General features: G+C 38.9%; 2 protein-coding genes across 9 annotated transcripts in view; both read left to right on the forward strand.

Annotated features, from left to right (window-relative positions):
- Window positions 1-16,189, forward strand: part of UEVLD (UEV and lactate/malate dehyrogenase domains) — a 55,387-nt gene extending 39,198 nt beyond the window's left edge. For 3 of the 5 annotated variants that reach the window (XM_015085774.3, XM_015085775.3, XM_027073009.2), the window contains exons 9-12: window positions 97-270; window positions 6,651-6,714; window positions 8,943-9,066; window positions 11,808-16,189. In XM_015085774.3, the coding sequence (XP_014941260.1) occupies window positions 97-270; window positions 6,651-6,714; window positions 8,943-9,066; window positions 11,808-11,975 (530 nt within the window). In that variant the 3' untranslated portion in view covers window positions 11,976-16,189. Of the gene's footprint in view, window positions 1-96; window positions 271-6,650; window positions 6,715-8,942; window positions 9,067-9,630; window positions 9,807-11,807 lie in introns of those variants that run through there. The other 2 variants (XM_053203396.1, XM_053203397.1) reach the window with 2 other exon arrangements.
- Window positions 16,190-17,216: 1,027 nt separating this feature from the next.
- Window positions 17,217-25,651, forward strand: part of TSG101 (tumor susceptibility 101) — a 56,545-nt gene continuing 48,110 nt past the window's right edge. For 2 of the 4 annotated variants that reach the window (XM_027073015.2, XM_027073016.2), the window contains exons 1-3: window positions 17,217-17,383; window positions 21,586-21,670; window positions 23,913-23,978. In XM_027073015.2, the coding sequence (XP_026928816.1) occupies window positions 17,342-17,383; window positions 21,586-21,670; window positions 23,913-23,978 (193 nt within the window). In that variant the 5' untranslated portion in view covers window positions 17,217-17,341. The remainder of the gene's footprint in view (window positions 17,384-21,585; window positions 21,671-23,912; window positions 23,979-25,651) is intronic. The other 2 variants (XM_027073013.2, XM_027073014.2) reach the window with 1 other exon arrangement.

The following is a 25,651-nucleotide window of genomic DNA, read 5'->3' on the forward strand; positions in this document are numbered from 1 at the left end:
TAAAAAGTTTTTAATAATAAATATTTTGTTTATGAGAACTAGGCTAGAAGTGTATTTTTAAAATCTTTACATTTTCACCTTGTGTGCAATATTTAGTGGAAATCATGACTTATGTGACGTGGAAACTGAGTGCATTTCCTACAAATCGAGTGATTGGAATTGGATGTAATCTGGATTCACAGAGATTACAGTACATTATTACAAATGTTTTGAAGGCACAAATGTCAGGAAAACAAGTATGGGTTATTGGTGAGCAGGGAGAAGACAAAGGTAAGAAATATATTTTAATTCATTATATTGACAACCTAAGTCACCAGAGGCCATGATATTCAGATATATCTGAAGATTCCAGAATAGTTGCACTTACTTGGCTTTTGTTTTATAGGCCCTGTATTGTGAGTAGACTCTTCAAGTATGTCATTCTCATTTACTTACTTTTCTGTAAGTTTAAGATTAGTTTCATATTTTTTAGTTGAGTTTCAGAGTCCAGGATTAATTTGAAAGTTTCATTTTCTAGAGAGCCACGTTTAAAAAAACCCTAAAGCATGTATAGAACTCTTTCCTTTATTCTCCCCACACTTCGTTGTTGCTTATGTTTCCTAAGTTCAGACTTTCTTCCTAGGTACCACCCTCCCTGTCTGCTTCTCACCTTTTTAACCAGGGTTTTCACCCTTTCTTTATCTTCATGGCCTTTTTCACCAGCCACTTGTTCTCTTCCTACCACAAAAAGCATTCCATTCCTCAGACTGGAAAGCCCCTTTCCTATCCCAAAAGAATACTTTCCCTATTCAACTTGAGAATCTCTTCCTTTTACTCCTTTACTGTTTCCCTTAAGCTATAAAGTGAGGTTGGTCAGGTGACAGAAGTGCTCTTTATCCTCATTTTGTTCTTTTTTATTTATTTAAACAACTATATAAGTGCCTACTCTGTACTCACTACTGTATAGAATGTTAGTATGAAATAAAAGAGGCATAGAGCATGATCTCTTTCTTCGTCATACTTAAAAATTATTTTAGAACGGTAAGAAAAATATTTACATGATATTTTAGCTAACAGTGAAAGCATAGGAAAGTATTTCATTAAGTGCCAGAATGAGTGCTTAGCTTATGAGTGAGCATTTAACCTGAGTTGAAATGACTGGAGAAAATTCTGTACAGGCCGTTATTGAACTGGACTTTGAAAGAATGAATAGGATTTGAATAGAGAGCAAAGAGTGGGAAAGATATTCCAGGAATGGGAAATCAGAAGCAGACAAAGGCACATAGTATGTTAAGTATGGCATGTGCGTGGGATAAAAAAAAAATCTAAACTAGATGTCGCAGAGAATTTCAACCAGATAAGCCTGGGTGAAATCACATTTTGGAGATCCTTGAATACCTGATTGAAGAGTTGGAAAGTGATTCTCAGGCAGAGGGAACGCATTAGAGGTATTTGAGCATGAGAGTGATACGTTGAAAAGGTAATTTGGGGGCAGTTAATCATTGTTTCATCATTTAAATGACATTACTATTGTTACTATTGCTTTATTTAGCATGTAGGTCCTATGGGGTAGAGCACAATGTGAAAAAGAACTACTCTGCCTATGAGGAGGTGATCTTTTAACTGGAAATCTGGAAAAAGACCATGCACACTAAAAGTTAAATGAGAGTCAGTCCACAGTGCCACAAAGCAAATCACCTTCTCAAAACTATTTCCTTAGAATTTAAAGGTTCCTATATGCTTTGATGTCATTAAAACAAAATATTAACAGTGGTTAAAACTGGCTTAAAGGTAACTTTTAAAAATTTGTATTTGTCAGTGTTTTCTAATTTTGTCACTATGGACATACAGTACTTGTATAATTTTTGAGAAAATTTTAATAAAATACAAAAGTATTTAAATCTGTGTAAATTGGTACTGGCTACCTAGAAAATTCAATACTAGAAAGAGTCAGGTTGTAGAATAAACCTTTACAAAACCCAACACTGTGATTGAGTAGAATGACTTTTCAAGTTCAAAATGCTCCCTGACACTAAACGCTAATCAATAGGATCCTAGAAAAGGATAGCAAGCAAAAACTTGGGGCAGATGACTTAGAGTAATGAATCTCTAGGGCTGCAAACAAACCTGAGACCCCATATTTTACTCAGTAGTGCCATTTGAGTTCTGGGCCATGCTTACGTCTTGCTTCTCTGATTCTTGCAGATCTCCCAATTTAGTTTGCTATTTCCCCATTGTCTACCCTGTAAATATGATGCCAAGTTAATAATGATATTAGCCAAAATTGTACTATATGCTTTCATGTGTTAATTCAGTCTTGCTAAATCATACTCCTCTTTTCAAAAACTTTCACTGGCTTCCTCTGACCAAACTATTAAATTCCTTTGCTTGGCATTCAAGATGTCCCCAAATCTAGCCCTAATCTTCTTTCCCAATTATAATTAAGGATGTAGTAATATTATTTGAGAGCTGGAAGGGACCTAACGGATCACTGATTACATTTTGTTTTAGGGACCCAGCAATGGATACAGGGATGGTAAGAGTGACTTGCCCAAGAGCCTATAGTTTTAGGGTCAAAGAAGGACTAAAACCCAGGTGTTGTGCCTCCCAGCCCCACCCCACAGCTTTGCTTCAGCCCCAGGGAACTTTGCCCTTCTTCCCCTCTCTCCAGATACTCAAATCTCATCCTTTGAGGTCTAGGTCAAGCCCTCCTTACTCACACTGTGAAGCCTTTCCTTAGACCTTGTTTTACATTGTGAAGCCTTTCCTGATCACATCACTCCACAGTGATTTCTTCACCCCTTTGTGCTAAATCTGTTGCTAGCTATATGGTAATTAACCATATAACCAATAAACGTGATGTTTATTCTTTTGTTAAACTGCTGTTTATTCTGATCCAATTTGAGTATTTTGTGTGCATATGTTCTTATTGAAAGTGTAAATTATTAAGCTGTTCTTTTAGTTGAAAAAGTCATACAGTCACATTACAAAAAATTAAATAGTACAAAAAGATCTATGCAGTAAAAAATAAGTCTCCAATTGATGCCAGATACTCAGGCTCTCTCCCTAGATTCAGTCACAGTTAGCAGTCTTTTATGTAGCCTTCCAGAAATGTTCTGTGCATAGATAAGCACATGTCTGAAATAGACATACATCATCCTGCACCTTGCCCTTTTATTTATTGACATGACGTGGGAATGGTTGCATAATGACATATATAGATCTCACTCATTCTTTTAAACTACTGGATATGTCAAAATTTATTTAGCCAGTTTCCCTAATAAGTTATAATTTTTTAATGAGTAAGAATATTTCACAATATGGTTATATTAATATTTCAAATTGTAAAGAGAAAATAAAGGATAGTGCAACTTGATAAATAAGCCGAAGGCACAGTGCTGTCTTCTATTGGAGCTATACAGATGTGTAAGAACCTGACTATATCTTTAGGAAGCTTAGATCTAACACAGAAAATGACTATAATGAAAGGCAGCATTAACTTGCTATGAGAGAGATCCAAGGGAAGTAAGATAAAAATACAAGGAAGGGATATGGTAATTCTGTGTTGAACCTCAAATGGGAACAAGAGGTAGAGGGATGTAGGTACACATGCATTAAGATCACTAAAATATAATATTTTGTACTATTTGGCATATATAAAAAAATTATGTGTGTTAAAGCATAATAGTAGAATATTCATGAATCTGTGCTCAATTAAGAACATTACCAATATGACTGAAGCTACCAATGTTCTCCCCAACCCATCTCCCTGTGTCCCGTCTAGACACCACCATCAAATCACTTTTTATCCTGTCTTGTATTTTGTTTTAGAGAGAGATATATCCATAATAGGTATACTTACCTTGGCATTGAAGCCAGAAGTGGATAGAGGCTCCCTCTGCTGGTTTCATGTGTAGACATCAACTGGTTATATTTTTGCATAAGTGACATCACCACAATAATAGCAATTATAATTTATTGAAAGCCTACTATGTGTATTAAATATGTTGCGTATCTCATTAAAATTTACAAACACTCTGTAAAGGAGATGGGGGTTTTCCAAATTTATGGATGAGCAAGCTTAAGACAATGAAGTTAAGTTATTTGCCCAAGATTACATATCTAGTAAGATTTGCACCCTGGTCTGACTTCAGAGCTGTGCTTTTTCTTTGCTGTGACTTAATTAGATAATTTATCTAAAGCATTTAGTACAGTATCTGGGATAGTGTAAACACTCAGTAAATGGTAGTTTCTGTTACAGCAATCAACAAGACAGTGATGAATAGAAAATTGGCAAAAGGACACATAAAACTACTCTTTGAAGTAAAGCAGCATTAGGATTTGGAAACAGTTGTAAGATGGCAGGTGTGCAAATAAAATGAATTCTCTTTAAGTATTTCAGAGGTAAATGGCAGCCATAGCCTGGGGGAAGAATCCCATGACATACAAAAAACTCTTTACGATCAGTTTCTTGCTTCCCTTGCCAGTTTCATCTTCCACAATTCTGCCAGGCCTTCTATGCTAGTCAGGTGGTCAGCCTACAGTTTTCTAAATGATTCATACACTCTCATGCCTCCTTGCTTTTGCACCTGATTCTTCCTTCCATTCTAACCTGAACTTGGCTAACTCCTACTTACCCTTTCAGACTGGGCTTGAGTGCCACCTCTCCCAGGAAGCCTTCCCTAATTTTCCAGGTTAAGTAAGTTCATGACTCTGTTATAACCATTATCACATTATGTTATAACTGCATATTTACCTGTCTGTTTATTCCAGCAGACTATAAAAGCTCCTTGACCTTGGCATGGCCTCAATAAAAGTGTTTTGAAAGGAATGAATGATGTTGATACTATCTTGTGACCAAAGATCATTCATATTATGCACCCCCCCAAATTAGATAGTCAGCAGAAATATGCTTTGGAGCTGCTATTTTCAGCTATGATATTAACATCATATGTAAACTGTAAATAACTCCTTCAAATGATGATTAATCTGAGGGTTGGACCTCAGAACAGACTGTTAGGTCATCTGCTTTGGTCATCTGTCTTACACAAGGGAAAGAGTCATCCCATGGTCACTGTTCATTAAAATTTGGGGGCCAGAGGATTGTTGTTCTTAAGGAATGGAGCCAGAAAGATCAGGATTGATTAGTTACAATATTTGAAAGGGCTCCTTAAAATAGGCTGAACATATATTTAGGAAGTTTGAAGGACTGGGCAGTAAATGAGCAAAAAAAAAAAAGTCCATCTGAACTTAATTGAAAATTCTAATAACTGTGTCATAAGCAAAGTGAAGCTCTCCCCTTCTCTCCATTCTTTCCTTATGGCTCTAATAAGTCAGGGCGTAGAGAGGAAAGAATATGATACTCACTCTCTCTCTCTCTCTCTCTCTCCCTCTCTCATAATTAAATTTCAGATTTTTTGTGTCCTTTCTGAGTCTTCTCTTATTCCTCCCTTGCCCCTTTTATTCATCTCATGCTGAATGTTGAAGTACAGCATTTACGGATATTTCCCCAATTTTCTACCTATTGTGAATATACCAATAATGCACAACAATTTTTTAGAAAAAAATTCACATACAACCATTCTGTCCAAGTAAAACATTTTTTTAAATTCCCTTAATCTGTCCATATATATTTGTATTTTTCATATAACAAATTTTGGTTTTGCTTTTTTTTTAACATAAAAACTTTTAAACTTTTCCGTAGTTTTTGATTTATTTTTTTTTTTGTAGTTTTCAATTTAACTGTTGCAAGTATGCTTTCCTCTTTGTTAATATAATAATGGATTGTGTGTGAAGTCGGTTCTGCATCATCTCCTGTGTATTCTTTACTGTGGTAAAAATGTGTGAGAGGAAACAAAAGAACACATGGTCCCTACCCCCTGCAAGCTTATAATGAGCTTGAAGAAGAGTCGTCTGGATACATAGGGTGTCCTTTGTTACTGACCTGTCGCTAAATGGCCTAATTTTGAATGCAGTTTAGAAGACTTGTATCTTAAACATAGTCTTATATATTCAAATGTATTTTTGTTTTGCCTACCCAAGTACGGATTTGTATCAAATAATTGTCTTCACGCACATGAGAAATAGATGACCATTAGAAGGGGTTTCAAAATGCTTCTGGCAATTTCTATTTAATATTAAAATGTGGTGTAAATAGTTCATATGCACAGTTTTGAATTTTTGAATTGTTTTTGTAAATGCTATAGTGAGATGAAATGGTAGCTGGAAAGGTCCTCTTAGCAAATAGGACCCTGCTTCTCTAACAGCTGTGGAAGCCTAGCCAAAATAGGTGACTGAATTATTCCTCACCTGGTGAACGAAATGAATCTCCGTGTTATTTCCAAGTGGAGCAAATGCCAAGTGCTTTCAGTGCAGCCTGCTGAGAAAAGAAAGCCCTCTGCTTGGACAGTACACTGCCATTGTAGAACCAGGGTTGATGAGAGAGCACAGGTGAGGAGGCCGCAGATAGGCTCAGGGGATCACGTCTTTTGGAGGATTGCAGGCCCCAAGCATTTGGCACAGTAAGCCCAGTGGAAAACTAACTATTGCTAGAAAGGGGGAAAGCGTTTCAAGTTGAATACAGATACCCTTGACTGCAAATGATCATTTATGACATCTTAGTCCTAAGGGAGTTGTTGGCAAAGTATAATTAATTTTTCCTTTAATTTTAGTGCCCACATGGGGTGGCCAAGAAGAAGTGATGAGTCATAACTCTCAAGTGCAGTTGTCCAACAGGTAACACTGAGCATCAATCTGCATTTACCCAACCGAAAATCACATACTTCGTAGCTCCCATGATAACAACTGTGTACACAGCATTGCTTTACCAGTCTTCCTCAAACAAAACTAGCTAGTATGGGCAACTCTAAAGTACAAAGGAGCAGTGCTTTCCCCTCTTTGATTTCTTATCTGAAAGTAGATACAAGAGTGCTTTGCAAACTTTATTTCAGATATTCAGTGGACACATACAGGGTGGAAGAGGTTTCCTATTTGTAGTCAGTGATTTCCTACTTTGATATGTCAACATCTGAGGATATTAAGAATTTTCTTAATATAGGGATGCCTGGGTGGCTCAGTTGGTTAAGCATCTGACTTCGGCTCATGATCTCGTGAGTCGTGGGTTTTAGCCCCGTGTCAGCTGGGAGCCCAGACAGAGCCTGCTTTGGATTCTGTGTCTCCCTCTCTCTCCTCTCTCTCTCCCTCTCTCTCTCTCTCTCTCTCGCCCTCTCTCTCTCTTTCTCTCTCTGTTTCTCTCACTCTCAAAAATAAACATTAAAAAAAGAATTTTCTTAATGTAGAATTTGTCCATACCACTTAAAATTAACATGTGTTAATTGGGAACTAGTCTAATATGAGTGGATAAGCCATATTATAGGTTCAGGCAAAAACAAAAGTGTAATGCATAGATCCTTGTATTTTTGCCTTTGATCAGACACCTTCCAAGGTCCGTGCCTTACAGGTTGTACTCCACACACCACATATTATATTTTTTAAGTAGGCTCCACACCCAGTGTGGAGCCCAATGCGGGGCTCAAACTCACGACCCTGAGATCAAGACCTGAGCTGAGATCGAATCAGATGCTTAACCAAGTGAGCCACCAGGTGCCCCATGCACCATGTATTTTTATGCCATCTGTTTTCCCGTCATCACATAATCACATACATTTCTGCAGTTTGAATGGTGTAGACTTTTAGCTTTAAAAAGTTTTTTTTAATGTCTATATTTGAGAGAGAGTGAGCAGGTGCATGGGAGAGGCAGAGAGAGAGGGGGAGACAGAGGCTCTGAAGAGGGCTCCTGAGAGCCCGATGCAGGGCTCAAAGCCATGAACCATGAAACCAGGACCTGAGCTGAAGTTGGATGCTCAACCTACTGAGCCAGCCAGCCGCCCCAAGACTTTTAGGTTTCTAAACCTTCAGCTTAAGGTTTTTAGACTGTCACAACTGGAAAGAATATTCTCCTACTGAGAAGAGTAGTGTACTGTATAATCCATTCTAATCTGATTCTCTACCTAATCCTGCATATGTAAGGAAGAAATTGTAAAAGGAAGAAATTCAAACATGTTTATTTAACGTAAATCATTTTTTATTTTTTACATAGAGAATGTTTGCTATTATAAAACTTCAAATACTGCAGATATCTATAAAGTAGAAAGCAAAAAGCTGGGAGTATCCCATTCTTCAGAGACAACTGTTGTTAACAGTTTAGTGTCCAGGTGTCCAAACATTTTTCCAGTACTTATGCAAACTATCATTATTATTTTTATTACTTGCATAATGATAAGTTTATGCTATTCATATTATCTTGCAACTTGCTTCATTTCCTTAATAATAAATCTTGGAAATGTTTCCATATTGGTCATATAAATCTACTTTATTCCTCTTCAGGGCTATACAGTACTACATTTGGATAGTGATTTATTTAACGAGTGCTCTTTTGATGAGTTGTTTCCAGAATTTTTTTCTGTCTCATCCAAGACAAACATGCATATATTTGCATACTTGAGCATATTGCAGTGGAATAAAATCCCTGAAGGGGAATTTCTAGATCAGTTGTTACTAAATCTTCCTCCTAAAAGACTGTATCACTCAACTTGCAGTTAAGAGAATGCCTGTTTCTCTGAAGCTTCTCCAAAAGTAGGTATCAATCTTCTTAAATTTGCCAATTTTGATAGGCAATAGTGGTGTATTGTTCTAACTCATATGTAGTTGAATATTGGTAGAGGTGAGCTTCTTTCTATGTTATTAGGCCATTTGTATCTTCTCTCTGTGAACTACCTTCCTGACATTTTAAGAAAAATTTAGTCATTAGATTATCTGTAGGCTTTCCTAACAATTGCTGTAGAAGTCTTATTTCTGAATAAAAATACATCTAATTAAGACCTTATACAATGTAAAACTGTGCATATTTGTGCATTTTCTGAGATTTACTTATTATTTATTTATTTATTTTTTTGACAACCTAGAGCCATGGAGGTGTTACGGGTAAAAGGTCAAAGATCCTGGTCTGTTGGACTATCAGTGGCTGACCTGGTTGACAGTATTGTAAATGATAAAAAGAAAGTACATTCTGTATCAATTTTAGCAAAGGTAACTGCTGTTTTTATACTCTACATATGTTAAACTTTTATATTATTAATATAAATTCAGAAAAAGTGCTGCTCAGACTGTATCCCAGGTGTCTTCAATGTCATTAGCTTTTAGGGTAACACACTGGAAGAGACAGTTTGGTCTCAACTCTATCTGCTTGGTTACGGGAAGTCTGGATTTCTACCAGGTTGCCCCTCACCCCCATGTAATTTTGGAGAAGCCTCAAGAAACGTTTATATATTCCATAAAGCTCTTCTGGTTCTTCTGGTAAAGTCATTTATCACCTCAGCCAGCCATGTCACCCCAGACTGATGTGCTAACTAGTTTTAGCTGGTTGGCAGTCTGCTTCTCCAGTTCACTTTGTCCTTTACCACTTTATCCCAAGAATAAAGTTCCTAAAGCACAGCCAAGACAAGGCACAAATGCTTAACCAATTTTCTTGAAAACTTCAGAATATCAGGATGAAAATAAAACATGGAAAGGAAAACTTAAAACAGGTTACTGTATTTGACTGGGCCCCTCCCCAGGGAATCCACTCTGACCATCTTTTTTCTTGGCCCACAGCCTGCTACCCATATGGCAGGGGCCTAGCTTATCTCCACACAAAGTGGCTGTCTCTGACCAGCTTCCTCCTATTTCACACAAATTTTCTGAAACAACGAGTTTAGAAATTAAATAATGAAAGTTTCTGAAGGAAACTGAAGAAGATACAAAGAAATGGAAAACATTCCATGCTCATGGATTGGAAGAATAAATATTGTTAAAATGTCAATACTACCCAAAGCAATCTACACATTCAATGCAATCCCAATCAAAGTTGCACCAGCATTCTTTTTGAAGCTAGAACAAGTAATCCTAAAATTTGTATGGAACCACAAAAGACCCCGGATAGCCAAAGTAATATTGAAGAAGAAGACCAAAGTGGGAGGCATCACAATCTCAGACTTTAGCCTCTACTACAAAGCTGTCATCATCAAGACAGTATGGTATTGGCACAAAAGCAGACACATAGACCAATGGAACAGAATAGAGAATCCAGAATTGGACCCACAAATGTATGGCCAACTAATCTTTGACAGAGCCGGAAAGAATATCCAATGGAAAAAAGACAGTCTCTAACAAATGGTGCTGGGAGAACTGGACAGCAACATGCAAAAGAATGAAACTAGACCACTTTCTTACACCATTCACAAAAATAAACTCAAAATGGATGAAGGACCTGAATGTGAGACAGGAAACCATCAAAACCCCAGAGGAGAAAGGAGGGAAAAAACTCTCTGACCTCAGCCGCAGCAATTTCTTACTTGACACACCTCCACAGGCAAGGGAATTAAAAGCAAAAATGAACTATTGGGACCTCATGAAGATAAAAAGCTTCTACACTGCAAAGGAAACAATCAACAAAACTAAAAGGCAACCGACAGAATGGGAAAAGATATTTGCAAATGACATATCGGATAAAGGGCTAGTATCCAAAATCTATAAAGAACTCATCAAACTCCACACCCCAAAACCAAATAATCCAGTGAAGAAATGGGCAGAAGACATGAATAGCCCCTTTTCCAAAGAAGACATCCAGAAGGCCAACAGGCACATGAAAAGATGCTCAATGTCACTCCTCATCAGGGCAATACAAGTCAAAACCACACTGAGATACCACCTCACGCCGGTCAGAGTGGCTAAAGTCAACAAATCAGGAGATTATAGATGCTGGAGAGGATGTGGAAAAACAGGAACCCCGTTGCACTGTTGGTGGGAATGCAAACTGGTGCAGCCACTCTGGAAAACAGTGTGGACGTTCCTCAAGAAATTAAAAATAGACCTACCCTATGACCCAGCAATAGCACTGCTAGGAATTTACCCAAAGGATACAGGAGTGCTGATGCATAGGGGCACTGGTACCCCAATGTTTATAGCAGCACTTTCAACAATAACCAAATTATGCAAAGAGCCTAAATGTCCATCAACTGATGAATGGGTAAAGAAATTGTGGTTTATATATACAATGGAATACTACTTGGCAATGAGAAAGAATGAAATGTAGCCATTTGTCGCAACGTGGATGGAACTGGAGAGTGTTATGCTAAGTGAAATAAGTCAGAGAAAGACAGATACCCTATGTTTTCATTCATATGTGGATCCTGAGAAACTTAACAGAAGACCATGGGGGAGGGGAATGGGGAAAAAAAAAGTTAGGGAAGGAGGCAAACCATAAGAGATTTTTTTCTAATGTTTTTATTTATTTAATGTTTTTATTTATTTAGTGAGAGAGATTGACAAGTGTGAGCAGGGGAGGGACAGAGAGGGAAAGACACAGAATCTGAAGCAGGCTCCAGGCTCTGAGCTGTCAGCACAGAGCCCGACGTGGGGCTTGAACCCACGAACCGTGAGATCATGACCTGAGCCGAAGTCGGATGCTCAACCGACTCAGCCACCCAGATGCCCTAACCATAAGAGACTCTTAAATACTGAGAACAAACTGAGGGTTGATGGGGAGTGGGGGAGAGGGGAAAGTGGGTAATGGGCATTGAGTAGGGCACCTGTTGGGATGAGCACTGGGTGTTGTATGGAAACCAATTTGACAATAAATTATGTTTAAAAAAAATTAAATAACGAGAAAAGTTTTTAGAAGTTCAACTAGTACTGGAACTAGAAAAGCAAAGGAGCTATCCATATTTATGATATTAATTTTTTGCAGTGATTTAGCTCTATCATAATCCCTGGGGTTTTTTTCATTTCAGGGATATTATGATATAAACAATGAAGTGTTTTTAAGTTTGCCTTGCATCCTTGGATCCAGTGGAGTATCTGAAGTCATCCAAAGCACAGTGAAGGAAGATACAGCAACTGAGAAACTCCAAAGCAGTGCATCATCAATCCATGGTCTCCAACAACAGTTAAAACTTTGATCCTAAAGTACAGAGTTACCTGAAAGGAAAGGTCATTTAATTTTGCCAACACATACAGGGTTGAGAACTTCTGTATCTTATTAGTTACCCTTACAAACTGCTTGGTTAAGGTAGACGGTTTCCAGTTAGCACTGTAATTTGAATCCTTAGGGAGTTAGATAAGGAGGGGGAAGAAATCTAACATTCTTTGTCGTTCTTGAGATATCTAAACTGTTCTTTAAATCTATAGAAGATGTAGACATTCATCTACAATCTACAATATGCATCATTTAAATTTATGGGTCCTCATCTAAAAGCACATTCAGCACTTTGGGAATATTTTGAAAGTAATATACTTTTAAAAGAAAATTACTCTTTATTACAATAAACATGATAAGCTGAAGGTCCAGTATTGGTTTACAGAATCTGTGCTGGGTGTGCTTTCAAGAGATCCACAGCTTAAGGTATTGTTTCTTCTTTAAAATAAATCGGTAGTAATAGGAAAGCATTTTGTTTTCCCTCTTTAAATTAATTAGCTACCCCTGGGTGTCTCGGTTGGTTAAGCCTCCAACTCTTTATTTCAGCTCAGGTCATAATCTCCCTGTTCATGAGATCAAGCCCCACATCAGGCTCTGTGTTGATGGTGCAGAGCCTGCTTGGGATTCTCTCTCCCTCTCTCTCCCTGCCTCTCTCTCTCAAAGTAAATTTTAAAACCTTAAAAAAAATTAACTAGCTACTGAAAAGTAAAAAAAAAAAAGAATTTTATGTGCATTTTAAAATATTAAAAGGGAAGGTAAAATTTTTATTATTTGAAGAAAAAGCAATTTCCAGTGGGACTGTCCTTTTTGAAATTTTCTATAACCTCTTCTTGGGATATATAATAGATCTCTAACATCTCAAAAACCAACTATACTGCTAGTAGCATAGAGAAATGTGTATTTAAAAAAAATTTTTTTTAAGTTTATTTACTTTTGAGAGAGAAAGACCGAGCATGAGCAGGGGAGGGGCAGAGAGAGACAGACTCAGAATCCAAAGCAGGTTCCAGGCTCCAAGCTGTCAGCACAGAACCCTACTCAGGGCTCAAACTCACAAACTGTGAGATCATGACCTGAGCCGAAGTTGGACGCTTAACCAACTGAGCCACCAAGGCGCCCCGAGAAATATGTATTTTTAGTGGAAACAGATTATGAATAAACGCCAAGCAATTTAAGTTTAAAATATGAGGCTTTCCTGAAAACCATTAGTCGTAAGGGGAAGAGGATGGATGGACTGGCTATTCTGAGCAAATCCTTCAACCCCTCCTGAAGAAATGATTCAGAGCACATATGCCTTGGTGATGGGTCAGTAACTGTATCTTCGTATATGAAAGGTAGCATATTATTACAGACGTAACACACAACTAATTAGTAACAACTAATACCCAACACATTTCAGGTAGTGTGATGAGCATTTTATTATTTTATTGAATCCTGAAAATAATCCACTGGGGTTGGTTTTATCATTTTATAGAGGAGAAAATTGAGGTTTAGTGCCCAAGGTGTCACAGCCAAGAGGCACTTAAACACATAGCCTCTACTTTTTCTAAGCACTAGAAGGAAAAGCCTAACAGCCAAAATAGTTACCACAAGACCATAAAGCTGGGGTTCTATACACTATAGAAGGCTTACTTCTATTCTCATGTAGAGGCTGACTTCATTTTTATTCCAACAGAGTTTTTTGAAGATTGATTCCCTGACTTCCCATACTTGCCCTCAGCAAATAGCAGAGAGGAGTATACGATGAAATAGGCGTTCATTTAATCATTTATATAGTATTGCCTGGAAGCCTACAATACACCAGGCACCATACTGGGCACTGCAAATATAGTGGTGAGCAAACCTGGACTAGGTACAAGCCATCATGGTCCATACAATCTAGTATGGGAGACATTGTAATCAAATCTCACAAATAAATGTACAATTGCAAGCGTAATAAGTACTGTGAAGAAATTCCCAGTGCTTTGAAAGCATATAATAGGCAAATCCAAAGCTGGTCGAGAGATAGGAGCCCAGTAGGGCAGACACATCCTAGTTAAAAAGAATCAAACTAATTCTGATTTAGTATAGTAATGAATGCTTGTAACAATGAGCTTAAATCATAAAGATAAAGTGAAATTATACCCAGTGTCCCATGTTTAAGAATGTAGAAGAGTATTTAATATGTTTGGAAAGATTCCCACCAGAATTAATTGGGATATAAACCCTTGGATGTTTGAAGAGATAAGCATTAGTTCTGTGTAAGTTCACTACATGGGTAGATTATTTTGGTGTCGCTCTTAACAGTGTATTCTCACTATCCTTTTGCACAAAATAGGGAAGTAAGACTAAAAGAACCATTTGTTGTATTTTTTAAACTAGCCTTTTCTAGTATCTGTGATCTAATTAGAAATTAGATAATTTCTACTATCTAATTTCTAATACCCTCTTGAACAACAACCTAACTGCAGGATACTGTGTAATAGATCAATTACCAGGAGTTCACCATGTTAATTGCAAATTAAGGTCAATGCAATGCAACAAACAATTACTGAGCATCTACTCTTATTCCAAATACTGTGTTAGAATTTGAGTACTCAAAGTTGAGTAATAGTCCTTGCCCGACAGAAGCCCACCTTATAGAAATAATTCTGTCAGTTATTTCCTTAAGTGTTGACTATTAGCAGTTGTGTTGTAGGTTTCATATGTAAGTCAAGAAACGGTACCACCACATTACCTTGCTATGATTTGGTGATAATTGCCAGTCACGGTTGTGGTATTAACGTTCACTTCTTAATTTTTCAGAAGTCATGCAGTGTCTTCTTCTTACGATTTTTAGTGGGGCTTGGATTAAAATGCTTCTTTGATTTTATAGTGCAGAGATTAATATTTTCCAGTTTACATTGTAGTTTTCCTCAAATATCAAAAACAATGAATAAAATAAACTTTGACTTTAAAATCACCCAAAGATGCCTAATTTATTGAGTGGAAGGAAATTTATGCAGATTGAGGAGAAAGTTTCTTTTATATACTTTATGCAGTACCCAGGATATTTAAGTGGCTTAAGTGCAAAATTAAGAGACTAGCTTTTGTTAATTGTTTTACAACTTTTAAAAATTACTTTTAGCAAGAAAACTTTTTTTTTTAACGTTTATTTATTATTGAGAGACAGAGCATGAGCATGAGCATGGGAGGGGCAGAGAGATGGGAAGACACAGAATCCGAAGCAGGCTCCAGGCTCTGAGCTGTCAGCACAGAGCCCGATGTGGGGCCGGAACCCACAAACCGCAAGATCATGACCTGAGCGGAAGTCGGACGCTTAACCGACTGAGCCACCCAGGCGCCCCCAGCAAGAAAACGTTTTAAACAATGTATTACCTGCACCCTCCCAGTTGATAAAGTGCAGTTACTTTGAGGGTACTCCTGAGTAAGCTATGGCTTTAAGACCACTTTGGAAACTACTTTGCTTTTAAGTGACATAAACGGTGCAGTGGAAGGATAGACTGCCCTATAATTTGGTTTGACTGGTGCTGTATGCTTAACTAACACATGGTGTCCATATCCAAAACAATAATACCTATTGGGATAGCCTGTGCATGTGTCTGTTGGCAATAATTTAAAATGATACGTCCACATGGTTTCAATTATGCCCTCTGTGTTTGTGACCTCACTTAGATGCCAATTTAAAAGAGAATTAAGAGTGCCTGGGTGGCTCAATCGGTTAAGCGTCCGGCTTAGCTCAGGTCAGGATCTCAAGGTTGGTGAGTTCCAGCCCCGCATTGGGCTCTGTGCTGACAGCTTGAAGCCTGGAGCCTACCTTAGATTCTGTGTGTGTGTCTCTCTCTCTCTGCCCCTCCCCCGCTCACACTCTGTCTCTCTCTCTCTCTCTCTCTCAAAAATAAACCGTAAAAAAAAAAAAAAATTAGAAGGGAATTAATACCACAGCCTGTTCCTCACTGGCACTAAGCTAAAATCGCCCAAATTATCATACTTCATGTCATCAAACCCGAGCTTTAAAATAGCTTGAGAGGACAACAGCGTTACTGGTGGGGTGTTGAGTGAGGGGATGGGCTAAATGGGCGATGGGCATTAAGGAGGGTACTTGTTGGGATGAGCACTGGGTGTTATGTGTAAATGATGAATCACTAAACTCTATTCCTGAAATCATTATTACATTATATGTTAACTAATCTGGATTTAAATAAAAATAAATAATAAATACCTTGAATGACACTGTGTGCTTATGAAACTGGTGGTGAGTGCAATAATGACTAATGTAAATGACTATGAAGAACGTTTATGGGTAGTAGAAATTCAGTTAAGATCAAGCACCTACTCATGCTCTGTTCAGGGATGAGGATCTTAAGATGAGCCTGCCCTCCAAGACTTGGGCTCTGACAGTGGCAGGCTAGTATGCAAATGTAGTGCAAGGCAGAATGCGGTCTGTATTAGATTTATGCCTAGGCACAGAGTTCTGACTTGGCGGAATGGTTTCCCAGAGAGGAAATCACCGTCTGGGGGGCGCCTGGGTGCCTTAGTCGGCTGAGCCTCCGACTTCGGCTCAGGTCATGATCTCCCGGTTTGTGAGTTCGCGCCTAGTGTTGGGCTCCATGCTGACAGCTCAGAGCCTGGAGCCTGCTTCGGATTCTGTGTGTGTCTCTCTCTGCCTCTGTCCCTCCCCCACTCACACTCTGTCTCTCTCTCCTTGAAAAATAAATAAATATTAAAAAAAAGAAAAAAAGAAATCACCGTCTGGATTCCTGGGAAACCAGGGCTCTGCACTTTGCCCTTGTGAATGTAGTATGAAAGATTTTTAAGCTAACAAAACAAAAACCTGGTAATCAGAGAGGCCCTGGGTATCATGTAATGCTAGCCTCTCATCTCAGAGTTGGGGGGAAACTTTAGCCCCGATTACAAGTGCACTTGCCTTCTATTCTCACAAGGGCAAGTTAGGCGCAGAACAGTTTTAGGATTCCCAAAGCACGTGATTGATGGTCATTAATGCTCACTAGCAAAACCTTCCTATTTCCCCTCCCCGCACCTGCTCCCTTAGTCTAAGGCAACCGTGAAACACCTGATCTTATCCTGTCCCAGGGTTTCGACCCTCGCAACAGGTTTGTCCTGATCACTGGGACCCGACCCGGCCTACCGAGCAGAGCGCATCAAGGTACGAGTTGGAACCCACCCCACGCCCGGCCACCCGGAAGTGACGTCAGGGAAGCGGAAGAGCTGGCCTGGTGGCCGACTTCCTGTTGTTAGAGGCGGGGGGGTGGGGGGCTGGCTACTAGGTGTGTGATTGTGTGGGGCGGCCTGGGGCGGCCCCGGAGCGGCTGACCCTCTGCCTGCGGGGACGGGAGTCGCCAGGCGGCCGCCATGGCGGTGTCAGAGAGCCAGCTCAAAAAAATGGTGTCCAAGGTGAGTCCTCAGCGCGCCGGCCATCCGGCGCGCGCCCACCACCCCCCTCGGCGCCCGGCGGGGCCTGGCCGGACTCAGCCCAGAGTGCTTCCCCGGCCGGAGGCCCAGTGCCGTCCTCTGTCGCCTTTGCGGCCCCGAGATGCCTGTCGCCTTGTGCCGGAATCCCCGATACGTGGCCAGGGGAGGTTGGTGGGCGGCGACGGTCAACAAAGGCGCGGAACCGAGGCCGCCTGCCACCTGCCGCCCGCCCTCCTCTCTGCGGGTAGAGTTTGGAACAGTCTGTGGGGCAGTATAGTTTTCTTCCTAGTTTTTATAAATACAGAGAGGGGGTTGGACTTAATTCTCGGTCTGAGGCATTCCACTTCTGTCCTGGTGTAGGGATCCGTCAGTCTTCGCCCTTACGTCCCGGCCCCCAGAGATTGTGCCCTTTTCAGTTTTGTCTTTTTCACACAGCTCAGCACCCGACCCGCGGAGGTCAGGAACTGTTGATTGAATCGGTTCAATTATAAGTAAAAACGTCCAGAGAAGCCTAAATACCAGTACCTCACTACCTCGATGGAATAAATAGAATTCCATGACCGCCTCAGAGACTTTGATTTGCTGAGAATTACCGCCTTTAATGAATTGTAGGCTTCTTACAACGCGAACTTCTTTGCTTTGAACTTAATTTTTAATCTCCACAGTTCAAGACCGGTGTATTTTTTTTTTTAATTCTTAAAAAGTAGATAGACATTTTGTATTTTAAAGCCATGAATTATTTTGATAATTACTTTAAGTGTGGCACCTGATAACAGTGAACTGACTTCAGGTGGGGGTTTTTCTTTCGATTTACTAATTAGGAATAAGGTGTGTGTGAGGGGGTTGAGAGTCGACTCTTCTCCAGTTCAACGGGTTAGCTTTGGAGACTTTTGTCAAAGCAAGAATGGTAGGAATCGAAATAGTTTAAGCAGTTTTCATTATTAACAAAACTCACTATTATGTATAAATTTATTTCTTTGAAAAATGTACTATTCCTCCCCAGTAAAACAGTCCCCATAGCCATTGGTTGAAGGGCAAATCACCTGTAAAGAGAAAGTTTTGGTTTTCAAAATAAAATTTCTCTTGGTTGTCTAATTTCTTCTAGGCTTCTTGATTTTCTTTTGATAGTTCTCCTTAATTACAGAGGACATTTGGGGGAACCCTAGTAGATTATGGCCCAGGTCTATGTTGAAAACATTTATACATCACTTTAAAAGACAATACATTGTTTTACATACGATGTAACTGACAAGTATTGGTTCCATGTCATTTCTGATGTTTAAATTGCTAGCATAGTCATTAAAGTCACTTATATTCCTTAGCCTGTATCTAGAAGTATATAAGGACAAGAATGTTCAAATAATGGTTTTGGATTTTAAAAACCATCATGAATCAAGTTTCCTAACCTTCCTGCAGAGGGACCTGCCTTCAAAGACAGAGGCAGAACATCTTTAGAAGATATTTTGTATCTCCACCTGCCTCCCCCTCCGTCCTCCTCCTTTTTTCCCTAAGAACAAAAAAAGGACATAGAGAAGAGGTGGGAGAGGACATTGTACCTAACTTTTGGTTCTTGGCCTAATATCTGAAAAACTGAGTCTCCTACAAGTGGTAATGTCAGTTCTGAGTATCAACTTCTTTTCTATCCAGCCTATGAATAGAGAAGTAGGAATAGTGAGTAGGATAATAAAAGTAGGGGCACCTGAGTAGCTCAGTCAGTTAAGCCTCTGACTTCATCTCAGGTCATGATCTCATGGTTTGTGAGTTTGGGGCCACATCAGGCTCGGAGCTCACAGGGGAGCCTGCTTCGGATCCTCTGTCTCCCTCTCTCTGCCATTCCTCTGCTTGCTCTCTCTCTCTCAAAAATAAATAAACATTACAAGCTAATCATAAATGACCACATATTATATGATTCCATTTACATGAAACGTCCAGAATAGGCAAATTGATAGAAACAAAATAGCAGTTGTCTAAGGTGAATTGAGGGGAAGGGGGTAGTTATGAGGGAATGATTGCTAAAGGTACAAAAATGTTTTTTAATGTTTATTTTTGAGAGTGAGTGCAAGTGGGGGAGGGGCAGAGAGAGGGAGACAGGATTCCGAAGTGGCGCCAACAGCAGAGACCCGGATGCAGGGCTGAACTCACAAACCCTGAGACCATGGCCTGAGCTGAAATCAGGAGTTGGACGCTTACCCAGCTGAGCCACCCACATGCCCCAGGGTACAAATTTCTTTTGGGGGTGATGAAAATATTCTAAAATTGTGGTTGCACAGCCCAGTACTGAAAACCATTGAACTTTGTATAATTCACGTTAAATGTGTGAATTATAGGGTATGTGAATTACTGATTATCTCAGTAAAGCTATTATCAACAGAAGGATGGGAGAGGGAATCTATAGATTAAAAGACACCTAAAAGACATCTAAACAAAATAGCAATGTATGGACTTTACCTGGATCTCTATTCAAACAAATACGACCGCGTCTTTGATAATATTAAGGAAACGGATTATTTTACTATAATAATAGTATTGTGGGTTTTTTAAAGTTTGTTTAAAGGTATACACAACTATTTATGGGTGACAGGATATGATGTTACAGTTTGCTGCAGAATGATAAAGGAGGAGGAAAAGGTGAATGAAGTGATAGGTTAAGATTGGTTGTGAGTTGATTATCATTGAAGCTGGGTGTACGATATAGGGCGCTCATTGTACTATTCTGCCTACGTTTGGATATGTTTGAAATGTTCCATAATAAAAAAGTTCTAAAAAGAGAGAATAGGAAAAGAGCAACCACAGACAGCAAATTTAGGGAGCTCTTTGCAAGAGTTGCTATACAGGGGAACTGTGAGAAGTGTGGTTGTAGCTGCTGAGGAAGGGGGCTGGTCAGGAGCGTGTTTGTGCAAATAAGATGGTAGAAATAAGAACAGGTTTGTGTGCTAATAGGACTGATCCCATAGCATGGAACAAGTGGTACTTCGGGACGAAAGAAGGCAAGAAATGCGGAAGGGTTTCCTTTCAGTAGACCTTCTGGATTGATTCCCTGATTTTTCTTGTGTTTTCTCCCTTATTGTCTGGCTACACTATGTATTTTTGCACTAATCTCTGTGAGATTTCTTTGACCATATATTCTAATCCTCCTACTGCTTTCTTTCCCAACTGTCACATTTTTTGTGTCCAAGAGTCCTTTCTTCTCCGAGTGTTCTTATTTCATGAATGAAGGTGTTAAAGCTAAGTCTTTTTGAAGTTTTCTTCTGCTCCTTGCATTTTTTTCTGTTACTTCTTAATTCCTTCTTTTCTGTTTGTTTTGGTCTCTGACCTGTTTCTTGGAGTCTTTCTTTTTGGAGTAACTGATTGCATGCATGCATTTATTTATTTACTTACTTTCTAACGTGTATTTATTATTGAGAGACAGAGAGCATGAGCATGGGAGGGACAGAAAGAGGGGGAGACACAGAATCTGAAGCATGCTCCAGGCTCAGCTGTCAGCACAGAGCCCGACGCGGGGCTCGAACTCACAAACCAGGAGATCATGATCTGAACAGAAGTCAGACGCTTAACCGACTGAGCCATGTAGTTTCCCGCTGATTGCTTCTTTTTAAGCGAGAAGTACTAAAAGCTGATTGAAAGCTTTGTGTGCAAGGATGGAGCTTGTTAGTTGGTGAGATTCGATAATTGTAATAAGATGGAGGTCGCCATCTCCTGTTCTCCTAATCCGTCAAGAATGTGTAAACCAGGTTCTTGTTTTCCTGGAGTGGAGTGGTACAAGGTGGGGGTATGAAAATACAGTACAATAAATGAAAACTTTCAAAACAATTGGTATTGACAATAAATGATGGAGTTTGGAGGAAAGGGAGAGATCATTATGGGCTAAAAGGACGTTGGGGAAAGGATTCATTCAGAAGGGGGAGAGAGGTGAAAGCTAGGTTTGAAAAAGGTTAAGATTTGATTTGGTGGAGGGTATTTCCAGTTGGAAAGAAGAGCTAAAATGGAGGTGAGTAAAGGGTTTGAATAGGTTGCTGGAGAGAAAGCTATCAAGGTTCTTTCAGGCTTTAATTAATGTTAATGATTAGTGAGAACCATTATACTTTTAAGAAGAGTTCTATTAAGAAAATAGAATTTTGAAAATTAGGCAGTAAAATAATGTGCATTGGTTTTAAACTAAATTCCTGTGTGATTTTGCTTTTCAGTACAAATACAGAGACCTAACTGTACGCGAAACTGTCAATGTTATTACTTTATACAAAGATCTCAAACCTGTGTTGGATTCATATGGTGAGTTTATATAATAAAAATATCAATTGCTGTCCTTTGAGTTTACTCTTTTCTTTAATAATTGTAGGTTTCCCATTTTCCTCTAAGTTTGTTGGTGTTTCCTTTGTAGGACTGAACCTCCACCTAAACAAGTGTTGGACAAGAAATGACACGATCTAGTAATAACTTACTTGTTTAGCTATTTTAAGTTTTAAAAAAATACTCTAACAGAACTATGCAAATTTAGACCTAGAGGAGATCTTAAAAATAGTTTAGTTTATCATCTACCCAAATTTTATCCACAGTTATGAAGACTGTTTCTTGTGGGGATGGGAGGGATCAGTTTGAACAATCATAAACTAAACAAAATTAAATGGGTTTCTTTGCAGCAAGATTTCTGAGAGCCTATACTCACCAACAGAGAAGAGAGTCAACTATACAGTATACCCTAAAGCTGATTAGCTATGGACGTTTTTTTTTTCCTCCCCAGAGCATCTCTTTATATTCCTAGGAACACATTTTGTAAAACAATATTCTGGAATACCTCTTTCATTTTATAGATGAGGAAAACAGTTTTTTAAATATGGTCCTTAATTCTATAGAGTAGATAGGTGACAACGTGTGTCCACTTTCTACTGAGATGAAATAAAATTGCGAGTTAAGAAATGACAATACCTAGAGTTTTTGTTTTTTTTTTCTTAAAAGGCCTTTTTTTCTTCACCAATCTTAATGTCATCTCTCCAACTCTGTGTCCTTATAAACCCCAAAAATGCCAGGGCCAAGGGAATACCCATGCCGCCTCCTGTCCATCATGAGGCTCTTGGCACCGAGGGCTAAGAGCTGAATTTTGTAGGTGAAACTGTCATTGTAAACTCCACTCACTCCAAGGGCTTTGAAAACATTAGGAGCTTGGTGACAAGAGGTGAGGGTTGATAGAGAGGCAGTCAGTCCTGAATTTTCCGAATAGCAAAGACATGAACAGGAATTCCTCTCCCAAACCGAGGGCATGATTCTCCTTCCTGTCCACATACTGTACTGTTGTACTTAGATCTGGGAAAAGCCTCATATTACCAAAATTAGAGTTAATTTATTTTTTTTTATTTTTTATTTTTTTAACATTTATTTATTTTTGAGAGAGAGAGAGACAGAGCATGAACGGGGGAGGGGCAGAGAGAGAGGGAGACAAAGAATCAGAAGCAGGCTCCAGGCTCTGAGCCATCAGCCCAGAGCCTGACGCGGGGCTCGAACTCACGGACAGCGAGATCGTGACCTGAGCTGAAGTCGGACGCTTAACCGACTGAGCCACCCAGGCGCCCCAAAATTAGAGTTAATTTAAAAATGGCTTCCATAAGGGAAAAAAGTGACTGTGGCCAGAACTTTAAGTGTTTGGTTTTTACCGGATGCTAAAGAGTAAATATGCTTACCTAAACTGACAGACCCCAACATCACTGAGTAAATTTTATATAGGTTTGTATGGCTGGACCAAGTCTAAACCATTATTATCACCATGCTTTTAAAGTAGTGAAAGCCCTAAATTTAAATAAGGTGGTTTTTAGAAATGTACAAAATCAGGATAAATTATAGCACAGATTGTAATTGTCAATAGTAAGTAAAAGAACTGAGGTCAGCCTTGCAGTTCTGTGTCTTTGTAATGCACATTACAGCTTTTCCCCTGTGTGATACGGTGTTAATTCCAAATGATTATGACAAATAATAGCAGTCCATGTAATAATATAAATTACGTGCCTTAATTATAATCAATTACAGATAGAAAAACTTACATGATAGGAGAGACGTTTGTATCAAAAGATGACTATATTTGAGAACTTTTTTTAATACTGTGTTTTGATACTACATTCAGATTGAGAATGACATTGAATAGGGATAAACATCTGAGCAATCTAAAACTGAATGATATTAGATTAACATTTAGTATGGTGTCAGTTGATAGTGTTTTTTTAAGTAACTTCATAATCATATTAGTTGGGGACCCAGAGCTTATGTTTACCAGGACTGTAGCACTCACATTCATTTTTCCAAGTAATTCAAAGGATCTTTTCTTTACTCATTTAAAAACTGATCCCATTGAGTGAATCAACAAGGGATATTTTGTTGTTGGACAAAATGGATGATTAATGGACATTAACAAGTTCGCTCCTTTCAAGGGTAATCATGAATTTTAACCAGTGTTTCTGAAAGAATAACTTATATGGGAGTGTCTGTGAAGATGCTCAGGATTGAATCATTATTCTTTTCCTTTCAGTTTTTAATGATGGCAGTTCCAGGGAACTAATGAACCTCACTGGAACAATTCCTGTGCCTTATAAAGGTAAGCATCTTAAGTAATTTATGTTTCCAGTATAGATGCATTGCGATTCACCTAGTAGGTTGCCAAAGAATTACAAGTAAATTAAACCTACTTTCTATGACTCTCATGATGATACAGATTTTTTTTTTATTTTTTTAACGTTTATTTATTGAGAGACAGAGACAGAGCATGATCAGGGGAGAGGCAGAGAGAGGGGGAGACACAGAATCTGAAGCAGGCTCCAGGCTCTGAGCAGTCAGCACAGAGCCTGACACGGGGCTCGAACTCACGAACCGTGAGATCATGACCTGAGCCAAAGTCAGACGCTTAACCGACTGAGCCACCCAGGTGCCCTGAGGATATAGATATTTTTAACTTTTTTTCTAATTGAACTTCATTTGGCAGCAGCACCTAATACTTTCACCTTTTCCCCCCGACTTCTTTATAAAGATATGTCAAGAAATAAATGCCTCGGTGCACTGGAAGATTTTGATGTTTCATTGAATCAGAGAATCTTATAACTAGGAAGGATTTTTTTAAACAAAGATTTTATTCTTAAGTAACCTCTACGCCCAATGTAGGGGCTTGAATTCACAACCCCTGAGATGAAGAATCACGTGCTTTACCAACCAAGCCAGCCAGGTGCCCCTAGAAAGGGATTTTAGATGCCTTGTAGTTCAGCCTGCCATCCCATCCAGGCTTTTCCAACAGTGGGAAGCTGTATAGTATAGTGGCTAAGGTAGAAGCTTTAAAGTCAGGGCAGAGTGAGGTTTCACTTCTGTCTCTGTAATCCTGTCAGTTTTGTGATGTGACTGTGGACATCGTAACAATTGGATAATAGAACTAACTCAAAAAAACAAATTCATTGTGATAATGTGAAGGACTTAGCACAGAGCCTGGTATGTAATAAACAGATATCAAAAGTAGCTATTATTTATGGCTATAATGTTGGTGATAATGCTGATGATGGATAATTAAGTCTCTCTTAGCCAGTCTCTGCTGGAATACTTACAGTGATAAGGGGGCATTCAGTTTCATAAACGATTGTTCTGTTTTTGGACAGTTCTGTGTCTTAATTATTCCTCGTGACTACCTAAGACCTGTGTCTCTGTAATATATCCATTGATTTTATATAGTACCTGTTGTGCATGAGGCATAGGGGATGGGGCTGTGGATACAAAGGTGAATAAACGATGTGTCTTCTCTGGAAGAACTTACACAAGTAGGAGAAACAGAGGGAATAGTTATTTACAGTGTCCTGTAACTGCTGTATAATGGTAAAATGTAAAGGTGCAATGAGATTACAGAGGAGAATAAGACCATGTGGGAAGATCATGGAGGAAATAAAATTTGAATTTGGTATAAAAGGATGAGTCAACCATTTATATCAGAATGGATGTTCCAGACAGAGAGAAAAAACACTTGAGCATTGGCATAGAATAAAGCAGCTATGATGAATTTAGGAAGGACTGAGTAAAATTCAAAATTATTGACTTTGCCCTCAGGAAGTAAACTTGGGTGGGAGAAATAGTTGTATGGTGGGGAGAGGGAGGCAGCAAACTATGGCATAATTAAAGATTATATATATATATATTTCATGTATATATGAATACATATTATATGAATATGAATGTATAATATATAAATATATATTAGAACATGTATGAAAAATATATAATCTAAACTACCTTTTC

Source organism: Acinonyx jubatus, chromosome D1 (genome assembly GCF_027475565.1).
Source record: "Acinonyx jubatus isolate Ajub_Pintada_27869175 chromosome D1, VMU_Ajub_asm_v1.0, whole genome shotgun sequence".
Taxonomy (NCBI): domain Eukaryota; kingdom Metazoa; phylum Chordata; class Mammalia; order Carnivora; family Felidae; genus Acinonyx; species Acinonyx jubatus.